Source organism: Pygoscelis adeliae, unplaced genomic scaffold (genome assembly GCF_000699105.1).
Source record: "Pygoscelis adeliae isolate BGI_AS28 unplaced genomic scaffold, ASM69910v1 Scaffold138, whole genome shotgun sequence".
Classification (NCBI taxonomy): domain Eukaryota; kingdom Metazoa; phylum Chordata; class Aves; order Sphenisciformes; family Spheniscidae; genus Pygoscelis; species Pygoscelis adeliae.
In genome coordinates, this window is record NW_008825265.1 from 279,483 (window position 1) to 291,921 (window position 12,439).

General features: G+C 41.6%; 1 protein-coding gene across 3 annotated transcripts in view; it reads left to right on the forward strand.

Moving 5' to 3' along the window:
- Positions 1-12,439, forward strand: part of SEMA4D (sema domain, immunoglobulin domain (Ig), transmembrane domain (TM) and short cytoplasmic domain, (semaphorin) 4D) — a 44,601-nt gene that overhangs the window by 24,047 nt on the left and 8,115 nt on the right. Inside the window, exons 13-16 of one of the 3 annotated variants that reach the window (XM_009329597.1) lie at positions 1,262-1,434; positions 1,663-1,706; positions 2,848-3,174; positions 5,667-5,873. In XM_009329597.1, the coding sequence (XP_009327872.1) occupies positions 1,262-1,434; positions 1,663-1,706; positions 2,848-3,174; positions 5,667-5,873 (751 nt within the window). Of the gene's footprint in view, positions 1-1,261; positions 1,435-1,662; positions 1,707-2,847; positions 3,765-5,666; positions 5,874-12,439 lie in introns of those variants that run through there. The other 2 variants (XM_009329598.1, XM_009329595.1) reach the window with 2 other exon arrangements.

Here is a 12,439-nt window from a genome sequence, read left to right on the forward strand (position 1 = left end):
ATGCCCAGTTAGTTGTTTCCTTGAAGCTGTTTCTGATGTCAAGACCAAAAGTCTGCACCACAAACATGAGGTTTTTGAAGAATATTTCGCTACTAGAAATCTTTCTTGGATGTCTGCCCATCACATTGTGACCATATTCATCCTGCTGGAGTCAAGCAGTCTCACTGCAGACCCGACTCCTGAATACATTTCTACATACTGAGATCTGTATGGCTGCAGGACAGGAAAAGCAACTCTGTGCTTGGATCCGGCTCATTTGCCATGACAACTGCTGTAGGGTGCTGATAAATCCACTCGGTATTCTGCTCAGGATGAAGTCAACCCACTGCCAAGGTGGGGTGTGTTGTTTGGCTTTGTATGCACAGCCTCTCAAAAGGACTAGAGGGTCGGCCACTGGTGGTTTTGGGTTGCAGCACAGGCCCCTTTCTTGAGGCTTTGCATAATAATATGCAAATTCACAGTGTACCTTTAGCTGTCGGTTTCCCTGAGCTTTGAAACAGATGAGTGAAATAAGGCAGCTGCCTGCCGTATGAGAAGGATGTTTGGGATGAGCATGGTCTTTTCCCGCTGTGCTCAGAGTGAGACTTGTTTGGGATCCCCAGCAACAGTGGGTCAAACAGCCGTTCTGTTTATAACCCCCTTCTCCCAGGTGTCATGCGAGTGCTGTCTCCTTTGAGTACTATCCAGTGTTCCTCCTTAAGTTGCAAGTAAGCTGCTGCATTTGCCTCTTGTAAGGCTGATGCTGATGTGGCTGCAGAGGCCTGCCTGGTAGAAGAGCTGAAGGCAGTAGGGCTGCTTTGGGTTAATAGGGGCAGGTCCTGCGTGCAGCAAGCCTTGCCTGTTCAGGCTTGCTCGTGCCTGCTGCAGCCTTGTCATCGGCACAAGCTTGCCTTGCCTCGTATGAGGATTATTGGTGCATTCCTATTTATGGAAAAACTGTGTGATAAAGCCATGGTTAGGCATGGTTACTTTCCATTCTCATGAACTGTACCTGTTTCAGATTTTTGTTCTTTTGTCTTTTTGTACTTCCAGCATCGCTGAATATTTTCAAGATAAGTTTCCTTTCCTTTCTAGAAATAAAAGCTAATAAAAATATTTATTCCCCTCATGCTCCAGTTTTTACAAACACATCTGTATGTATGCAACTCTTTACTTTTAATAATTTTTAAATTGTTTCATGAATTGGATTGTTCTGCTTTGAGAAAGTGATTGGCTGTGTGTTTTTGTTTTTGTTTTGTTGTGCTTTGTTTGGTTTTTTTAGGGCAGAAGATACCTCTATGCTGGTTCAAATTCTGGTGTGGTTCAGTCTCCAGTGGCATTCTGTGACAAGTATACCACTTGTGTTGACTGTGTTTTAGCAAGGGATCCTTACTGTGCTTGGAAACCCCTTGAAGCTTCCTGCATTGATATTTTTAAAGAAAGTGAAATTGAAAGGTAATGGTAGCCTTTGATTACCTTACAGTTACAACCAATATTGCATCGGTGTTGCCCCTTACCGATAACTGGCACTTTTTAAACTGAATGTTTTCAAATACAGACTTTTTCTTATCCATCTGTGTCTGCTTGTTGTATTTAGATAAGATGAATCTTACTTAGTACGAGAAGATGGGCAGGCTGTAGGAAACAAGATTTGAAGTTGTAATACTTGGACTTGTTTTACAGGAACTGGATTCAGAACATAGGTGGAGATGCGTCGTCTTGTTCTGGTGAGTTAGTCTTTGAAGAGCTATTTCACATGTCTAGGTGGAGTAGTGAAAGAGTTGTATTTAGTTCGGCTTGGTTTTTGTGATTATCTGGACATTCATTTGTATTTTAATAGGTATGTGATTCTGCTTTTGAATATTTGAGCATCTGTACAGCCTGCATGTTGTCTTAAAATGTCTGTATTTGTATACATTTCAGTGTGCAGGGCACAAACCTCTGAAATGAACGGGGGCACCTCAACAGCGACTTGTGAATGAAAGCAATATTTACCATAAGTACTTCTAGTGCAGAGGCTTCTGTCTCTGTGATACAGCATTTGACATTCTACTATGAGCCTTGATAAGTGCTTGGTTATTGCTGCTGGATCAGATGAAATGATCCTGAAAAAAGGTGGTTTTATGGTGAGAGGGGAGGGGGACTCAAACATGATGCAGAGCAGCTGAAGTACCCTCCATAGTGCTTTAAGGCAAGTAACCACAGGTCCTTTCTTTATAGTGTGTGCTGCTACCACCAGATCAAGGAGATCTTAAAGGAGAGTAGTGTTACAGGAGATTCGTACTGCAGTAAACAAAGCTCTTAAGAGTTTGATTTACTCCGTTTTTATTTCTAATCCAAGCAACGTATGGACTGCCATGAGAGTTTTGCTTGTTAGTCTTTTTGTTAATTTATGATCTTGCATTGTGGGTGTGCCATAAGTGCTGATACTTTTTCAGAAGAGAGTTTAAGTTGAGTAACAGCACTTTGTTCAATTTCTTCTTGGATATCTTGTAGTCGCTGATTTACTTAAAATGCACTAATTGCATATAAAGTGAGACCAAGTTCAGCATCTTGTCTCCAACAATGACTCATCTCGGATGCATGCTCAGTTGTGGATCAACAAGGTCTTATATTTATCTAGAAGTGGAGGCTGTCTTAGAGTTTGAGGTGTCCTATCTCTTAGTCTGTCTTGATGTCTTGCACGCAGCTATAGCTTGGTGTTTCACTGAGATTCTTGCATGCTGTCATCTTGGCCTTGTTGAGGTAATCTGAATGCTGTAATCTTTACGTTTCCGTTAAGACAATAGCACAGTCTCATGAAACTGTACGGATTAGAGCAAACGGGAATCATTGCTGATACTCTGCACATTTATTTTGATGTTCCAGATAAAGTAAGAGAGAATTCCCTACAGCATACATTCAAGCATGGCAGCACAGCAGAACTCAAGTGTTCTCAAAAGTCCAATCTGGCACAGGTAGTTTGGAAGTTCAAAGACGATGTGCTGAGAGTGGAGAGCCCCAAGTACCGTCTGCTGGAAAAGGCGCTGCTCATCTTCAATTTATCAGAAGGAGACAGCGGTGTTTACCAGTGTTTGTCAGAAGAGAAAGTGAAGAATAAGAAATTTTCTCAAGTGCTGGCTAAGCATGTTTTGGAACTGAAAAAGATCCAGCATACCACGGTGGGCCCCACCGTGGCAGCTGCACCAACAGAAGGTAATAGCGATGTGCCAAAAGTGTCAGCTGTGTCAACCGAGGGGTCTACCACTCACACCTCGACCACTCAGATGGTACCGGTAACAACAGCGAGGATAGTAACAAAGCCCATTGGCCCCGTCCTAACAAGTGCAGCCTCCAACACAGAGCTCTTCAATTCAATTCCTGACGCAGTCCCGGAAAAGACCATGTTCCTCAAGTCAAACGATAACTTCCTGTTGATGTTCCTCTTCCTCTTCTTTTTTATTCTCTTCTTGTGCCTGCTGTCCTACAACTGTTACAAAGGGTACTTGCCAGGGCAGTGCTTGAAATTTCGCTCTGTTATGCTGCTTGGTAAGAAGAAAACCAAGTCAGATTTTTCTGATTGCGAGCAAAGTGTGAAGGAGACGCTGGTGGAGCAAGGCAGCATCAGCCACCAGAGCGGGGAGCAGCCGAAGCCGGCGCACGACACCGGCTACGAGACTGAGCCCGACTGCGGGAATGGCCAGCTGCAGCCTGGGGATTCGCAGGCATCCCGAGAGGCCAAGGCCAAGCCCTTCGATGTCAAGTGTGAGCTCAAGTATGCCGACTCGGATGCGGAGGGGGACTGAAGGACCCCGTCGTCCATTTCAGTGGTGGAAATCAGCTGTGGTCCTGCGGCTAGCTATCTGAGCACAGAGAGCGTGGGTGTGACAGCTGAGCCATATCGGGGTTTACATGCTTAAGCTGTACAGCAAGCCAATTTGCGTTCAGATCTCACCAGATTAGAGAAGCGGTGTTCTTGTCTGCAGACCGTAGCATCTTGTGTTGTGCTTTTTTCTTTTTTTTTTTTTTTTTTAAATGGCCCATTTCAGATCACCATTAGTTTGTTCCCAATTTTTCCCCCACCGAGTGCTTCGCTCTGGTGAACAGTTACTTGCTTGTTCTTCCTCTTCTTCCATAGGATAAAAGTAACTTTCTAATTCAGTTGGCTTTAAAAAGTACTTCAGTCTACACATATTTTTAGCTGCCATTAAAAAAAGACCTAGTTTCATTTTAATTCCAAATTGGAAATTAAGTTTAGTTTATCAGATTGGTAAATTATAGACTTTTGTCCAGATTGGGACGTTTTTTTTCTTTGCTTCTAGGGATTATTTTTAGTTATATGCTTTGTGTTTTGGCACACTAGGTCTCTTTAGTTGGTTAAAGTTAATTTTTTTTAACTGCTTTTTAAGTATCTTAGATTTTAAGGTATAATGGGGATAACATTGGCTTGATTTGTGTAAGACTCTCAGGGATAATCTTGTTTAAAGGCTTTTTTCTTTGCTGCTTTCTAGAACTTTAGGTACAACAATATCGGTACAAAACATGGAGTAAGTGGCGAGGGAGGGAGGAAATGATAGATTTAGGAATGCTTTTCCTTTTTTTTTTCCTTCCCCCCTCACCCCCCAACCAGCAAGCTGGACATAGTCGCATTCTATTTTCTATACAAAACTGGATTTTCTTTTTTTTTTTAATGGAACAGTACAGGCAAGCAGCTGTCAGTTAGTAGTGACACGAGAGAGGTTTTTTGCACTGTGGAGGCGAAACAGGAATCGAGAAGAAAGAACTACAGTAATTCAGCTAGTGGCTCGCTGGAATGGACTGTTAGGATACAGCCTGATGAGAAAACATTGCAGATTTTTTTTCTTTTTTTCAGATTCAGAAATAACTCAGCTTCTTTTTGTGACAAATCTTTGCAGCATCACCCTTTCTGGATGACACCTTCCAATCTCCTGTGCAACTGGAGACTGAAACTGGAGCTGCTCAAACAATCGGTCATTTGAACTGTTTATGTGAATCATGCCTGCAAACGTGAAAGTGTGCATTTGTTCTCAGCCTGGTTCACAGCAGCACTGTTTGTCTGTAAAAGCATTTTTGTGCGGTACAGTCCTGAAGAATTGTTCCTCTCACTGCATCTTTCTGTAAATATTGCTAGAAGTAGAGTACATTTTAACAGTAAATAGCAGTATGCCTGGGCTGCTTTTCTATGTTGAACTTTGATGCGAACATAATTTAGACCATCTTAGTGTAAACAGTTTATATTTTATAAGATTCAGTTTGGTTTTATTTTTCTATTTTTAATTATGTACATATAACAGAATAAATATTAAAATAAATTGTATTATATCTTGGCTTCAATGAAACCTGGCACGACACTGCTTTTCATATTGCAAGTACTAATGTTCTGTGTGGTTTCCTTTAAGGGCAAAGGGTGAAAACTTTTGTAATTGATTTGAAGCAGATTCTCTTCTCAGCTTTATTTGAATGGGTTATAACCCAGGGTGGTGGGGGGATTGGAAGGATGGAGAGAAAGAAACATGGGTGAAGGAGGAAAGCGCTCTTCTCCAGGGGCCTAGGGACACTTCTTCTTATTACCCTTCTAAAATACATTTGTCATTTTGCATTATTTCTTCAGTGTGTGATGTATTTCTTAGTACTTTTTTCCTTAGTACCCTCTTTTTTTTTCTTTTCTGTCCTCTTCTGTCACACAGCCTCATCTCCTATACCTTTCCCTCCTACTGGTACCTCCTTTTTGTCCTGTGTGGGAAGTGATTCACCTCCTTCACCCACCAGTACCCAGCCTGATGTTTGGTCTAGCACAGACCCTGTAAAGGTCATGTTGTTGCCACCTTTCCTAAGTGACCAGGCACAGCATGTTAGTGTCCGGGGACCCTTTCGCCTCTTCTGCCAAGCCACAGGTAAGTTGGAGGACCCCTGTATAAACCAGCATTTTCTGCATTAAAGGTTTGTCGCCGTGTAGTGTATATGGTTTACTTTTTTGATGTTTAAAAAAAAAAAAAAGACCATTTCGGGATGTATTGTGAACATGCTGTTACCAGGAATCTGGCACTGCGAATACTGTACTGCAAAATGCAGGCTCTGATTTAGCAGCCTACTTTAGCATATTAATAGTCAATTGACTTGAACAGGCTCACTTGCATGCTGAAGGAGTTCACTGAAGCAGGACTGCATATGGACATTTAGCAGGTAAATATTTTCACTGTCGGTATGTATGCCGTTTAAAAAATACCCTTCCATTGGATTTGAATTTAGTGTATCTTTCTGCACCAGGTCAGTTATTCCTTTTTAGTCTTAACTTATTTCAAATGGTAAAGTTCTTACAGTAATGTCAACTCCCATTTTATGAAGAATGTATTATATGAGCTGTACAGGAGCATGAGAAAGCTATTTTTTCTGTAGAAATTCAACATTTGTCTTTCAACTTTTGTTTGGATAATAGTTGCCTGTTTAAGTGAGATTTAATGGATCTAAACAGGTCTTAAAATGTAACCTTATTCCTTAAAAGAAGAGAATATAGATATAGATTAATTTTGAAAAGGAGCATTGTTTCATATTGGTCTGTTAGTCAGTGTGTGGTAGTGTTACATGGGATCAGATCAAAATGCATAAATCTTCATTAGAGTAGGTCTTGGCAAAGGCATGATTTGTATTTCCGTGGCTAAAAAGAACAACAGCAGGGATCAGGGTTCTTTCAGCAAGAATTCGTCCACTGCTGCTATAGACAATTCAGAAACTTTTTGTTGTCCACCGTGAAAAAAATTGTAAAAGTAGCATAAATAGCACAGCAGATTTAAACAGTTTGATTGTGCTACAGATCTGGAATTTATTTTTAAAATTACTTTTTTCATCCAGCAGTGTCTGTTTTAACAATGATATTCATGTGCTGCTTTTCAAAAATTGTCAGTAATTGTAATTGCCTTGGCAGTGAACTTAAGAAAGAAGGAGCAGTGTCCTAAAGTCAGCCTGTGGAATTCACTCCTGAGGAGGTAGGGACGAACAGCGGAAGAAACTGTAACAAGCATCAGGCATCCAAGAGAGGCAGTGGTGGCAAGGGCAAGATGAGCCGGCTGTGGAAGCGTTTCCCACTTCTCTCCCAAAGCACTGAAGGACTGGGCTTCCGTGTTGTGGGTGGGGGTTTTACCTCCCTTGGGAAAACAAGACATGTGGCCGATACATCACACCCTTCTCTTACCCAGAATTACAACTTTATTCCATTGATTTAAAAAACAAACAAACAAACGCAACAGCATACCAAGCTGATGTAGATCTTTTGCACCTTTTTGGGGCCTGCATGTGAGGATGTGTAAATTTATCCTGCGGGGGGGTGGCTAAGCAAATGCTTTTACTAGGAAGCTCTCCACTTGGATTTATTCGCATTCCTTCAGTGCCTCTTGATAGTTCTTTACATAAACATAGCTGTAATGGAACTTTATTTCCCTCGGCTATGAATATAAGGTAAAACACGTTTGCAAGGAGCAGAAGGGTAAAATGAGACTGGCAGAGAGTTAAATGTCGTACCTGGTCTTCTGCATAAAGGATACGGTATCAGCAAATGTATGGTGCAAATACACAGATTGCCGCATCATCCAGTCAAACACCTGAAGCTTATTTTTAATTAAGTTTCTAACGTTATTTTTATGAGACTTACTGAATCTCTTCCTTTTTTTAATTGTAAATATCTGCTTCAAGCTGTCTGGAAACTCGGCAGGAGTTGGTGAGTTCTCTTACTCATCTCTTTCTCACCCCACATGTTTTAACCTGAAAGCTCACCTAAGGATAATACTTTACAACCTTGTTACTGGCTCATTTCAACAATGTTAAGTTAAAGTGCATACAGCACAAACAGCCACTTGTCAAATATTGTTATTTTTTTCTGGAAAATGAGTTTTTCAAGAGCGGAGTACTCCTGCCCTTCCTGAAAAGGAAAGAGTACATCTCCCTTCACGAATTGCTTCCCAGTTTCTCTTCCTACTCCCGTGAAGCATCTCACATCTTCGCATGTCTCCAAAGACCTGTCTGCTAGATAGGCGCTGGCAAACGTTAGGTTTCCTAATGTTTTAAAATAAAGATACTTTACTGACACCTCCTACCCCAGCTGTAGAGTAGTACATCCTTGACCTTAACTTCACAGACGAATGACGTACCAGAACATCCCGAGTATGCTGAGCAACAACTTAAATGCATGTGTAATCAGAAACAGTGCAAAACACTATGCTTTATTTTTGTATTTCTGGCCTGCAGATTCAGACTCTCTCAGTGCCCATGCTGTCAAGAAGTCTTACCTCCTCCCTTAGTTCGTCTGAAGCTGGAGTTTTTCCATAATGGTTTCTTAACTTTTCAGTCTCATTAAAATAATAACCCCAGGAGCGTGAACATAAAAGTTCTGCAAACGCAGCAATATACTTTTAAAGGAGTTATTATTTCATGGAGATGCTGAGATGGGTACCTGATAACACCCACGTACAATGCCTGTTCCCTGTGGTTATGCTATTTTAAAGGGAGTGCAAGAAAGCTATCCACATCCATGCAGGAAAAAAATCTGTAACTCCCCAGAATCAGAATCGCAAGTGATTCACTACAGTTTTTCTCTCTTTGGTGAAGCTTGAAGTGGCACTGAAAGGCGTGCAGAAGGGTGGGGAAAATATGATGCACTGCACTTCAAGCGCTGCTGCAGCCTGAGTACAACTAGACAGAGCGCCTGCAGAGCGAGTCCCGAAACAGACCTTGCCCAAGGCTGCGTCCAGACGTCTGAGGGTTGGCTGCACTGGTGTCACCAAGTGCTTGTTGCAACCCTGGGTCTCGGCAGTAGGGCTCAAAAGTCCCTGCACCCCAAGGTGTGCCTGATTTGCCCCTGGGAGGGGGCTCATTTTTCAGAGATGGACTTACCCATGGAAATGAGTAAGCTTTCTCTCTGGAAGTGGCTTCCTAAGTCATTCTTGGGTGAGGTTTTTTTAGATTAATTGCATCACCCGTGATGCCCTGGGGTGGTCCGGTTGGTTGACATGGTGCAAGTGCATTAAGAGCTCAGTCAGGAGAGGCATGGAGTTGTGCAGCCCCCGGAGCAGAATGAGCCTGCGCAGGAAACCGCTTTGTGCTAGGCAACAAAATGTTTGTCTGAGACTAGAAATTACAGCATTTAAATTACAGCATGTCAGTCCATGGACATAGAGTTTGCTTTGGTTGTTACTTTGTTCTACTCTTACAAGAACACAAATATCAAATAGTCATTTTCCATGGACATAAAACACTTGTGTTTTATAACCAGTTGCAGAATTCCAGCTTTTCTTTCTTTTTGTGAACTGTTGTATAAAATAATCCCCAGAACATCTCCTCTTCCTACTTTCTTTAGTGAGTGTTTCTTAACAATTACGCCTGTGGACAGATACATCGTTAGTTTTTGAAGCCTGAAAATGGTTTAACTGGTAGCCTAGAGAGGAGGAACTCTGCATCTCCCAGGACAAGGCAATCCACTGCACAAATATTTTAAAACTTTCTAAAATAACTTTTTAAATTCTGATGCAGTATATTTTGAGATGTACATGGTGATGCTTTATTGAAGCGATACCCTTGACTTTAATCTGTATGGTTGATCAGTAATCTGTGGCTGGTTTATCGTTATCCTCAAATGGGAATGCTAAGTTTGTACCTCGTTAAACAGTTCCATATCCCACTGTATGAATTAGCTTCTCCGCAGACCTTTGGTGCTTTATCACATGCTATCTGCCTGTGACTCAGTTTCAGCGTCTTTGGCTACAGTCATCTGATAGCAGCTGTTAATTTGTGATTTTGTAGTTTTGTACCACTTCTTTCAGTGATTTCTGCACCGGCTTAAAGGCATCTTGGTACAATAAAACCATTCCTTTGTACGGATCTGTGACATGCCACCTGTTTTTTATTATTTGAGATGCAGCTAGAAGATAACTTGAAAAATTAAGATTGTTCCTTTAATATATTAACAGAAAAGAACTTAGAAGTCTTGACCTAAGGTTGTAAAATCAAGTAAATACTGCAGACCCATTTTGCATAAAACCCACAGACATTAAAAGTATCCTTCTTGTTACATTAGATTGCAATATCTTAGGGCTGCAATTATCTTCCTAGAACATTGGCACTTCTTTTTTGAGACGTCAGGGCCTGCCACAGCCCTCTTACATCTAACTCTGCATGCAAAACCAGCAGCATTAAACACCTTTGCAAGTGTGGGTGTTATCCTGGCTCTGGTGGCTTCCTGCATAGTGACTTCTGTAAGACAATTAATTTCTGTTAAGGACTATGACATGGATGCTGCATTCTTAAACTCTGGCATCAACAGCAGATTTTGAAAAATTTCTGTAGAAATTCCTCTTGCTGTGCACTTTTGTATGTAAAGGCTATATAGGTCAAGCTAAGAAATACATCAAAAAGCGTGGAGGAAGAACACCTTTTTCCTTTTTTTAAAAAATATTTTCTTGTAAGGACTAGAATAAGCTCAGTGTAAACGTAATATAAGCATAAGGCACATCAAATTAAAAAAGGGGAGAGTAAGGAGAAGTAGAACCAAGAGTGTCTTATTAATTCTTCAGAAGATTTCCTCCATTTTGTTTCTGCTGGATAGAATCTTACCTTGCACAGCGTGCAAACTGGCTGCATTCATACAGTTTTTTCCTGTGCAATGAATAATAAGGTGGAGTTCAGAAACCTCTTCTGGTGTGGCTGATAATTTATACATGCTTAAAACATGAGAGGAGACACTAAAATATCTTTCTCCCCAGGAGGAAATCAGTCCAGTTAAGACTAGTAGTTGTAGCCTGCAAGTAATTGTTACTACTGTAAATGTGCTTAAAACACTTCAAACTGCATGCATGTGGTAGAGTATCCCATATATACCAGTAAGCAGGTGTTCTTGTACACTCATTGGTGAAGTTGCTGCACCATATGTCAGCAGAGGGCCTAGGTAAATTAAGCCCATTGCGTGGTTTTAAAAGTTTTTTGATTGGTATCTGCACAGTTTGAATAAGCCGCCCTTTTGAGAAAATAATTTGTCAAAAAGTCTCTTGAGGCTAAGGAAAACAGCTGGTACCTGTACGAAGGAGTACCTGCTGCTGTGAAGCAGCAGCTTCGCTGCTCAGTTGTTTAGTTCAGCTCTTCAGCTTACTTCTGGAATCGGGTGCTGCATGGGCTGTTTGCAGAGGCAAACTGATGCGGTCACAAAACAGGCGGTATTCACCATTTGAAGTTAATACACACGTGATTATGGGGGGACTACAAGAGCGCAGGAAAAAGAGGTATTGCAGAATCCATGGCAGCTTTTATAGTATGACTAGGTGGATGTAAAAGGAGAAGTTTGCTTCACATCGGGGTCTCCGAGATCCAAATGTAATTTCTAAATGACTTTTGGCACACGTCTTCTCTCAGGAGAGAGATTCACTTTGCTGTGTATTTGCTTCTATGTACAATTTGCTTACAAGGTTTTACTTGACCTCCCAGCTTAGCCTTTCTTCTTTTGCAATTCAGCATAAACATTTACAATGTTTTTTTCCTTGCTAATATGCAACTCTGAGTCATGTCTCAGCTTGGAGCAGTACACTGGTACTAATTCCCAATGCCTGGCCAGGATTGAGAAGCTGGATTTCCCAGTCCTGCCTAGTGAGATGTGATGGGTTTGGACTGGTGTCGGAGTTTCTGGAGCATAACCCCACCGTTACGCTCTTTTCCTCAGAATGTCTCGTTAGCCCCACCAGCCCTGTTTGCAAACCGACTACCCGTACACTTATTTTTTTGTCTTCCCCGTGAGAGCTACAACCTGTAGACTTGTAATAATTAATCCCTCGGTGTGATGGCTGATTAACTGGGTACTGATTTGGAACATAGCTGTCACCGTTTTTTAACTATTCCAGCAGAAATTGCTTACCAGAGCTGCTTCAACGTCTGGCGTGCATTGTCCCTTCAGTGGAGATGAAAATCTCATTTCCATGTCTTAGTCATCTTCCTGCCAAATCTGTCTGGCAAATGAAGGAGCAAAAGCAGTAGCTTGCGCTCTCTGGAGAGCAGGAGTGGTTTCTGGAGAGCATGTTACTCCCTAAAATATGTTCTCTGCTTTTCTTTGCTTTATTGTAAAACTTAACGTGGTAGCCTTGTTAGATGATGGGAGGGCCAAAAATAAGTAAGCAGACTCAAAATGGAAACTCATTTTTTCTGCCAGTCCCTAGTTCTAGCTTGCTAGTGCTTCATTTAATTATTCTTCAGAGGCAGTTACCTGGGTTCCAATTGCACAGCCTTTTTTTGGAACCACTCACGAGTATCTAAATAGATGCTGTTCACGCTGGGAAGTGCGGACAGTTACGAATTGCATTTTCGTCTCGTAGGTGAGTCAGCCATTTGCCCAATCTGCTTTTAAATTCCATTCTGAGAAGGCAGGTGCCGTGCCCTACTTTCATCTGCATGCGCCGCGCATCCCCTCCTCCGGTGACGGGCTACCTCTTCC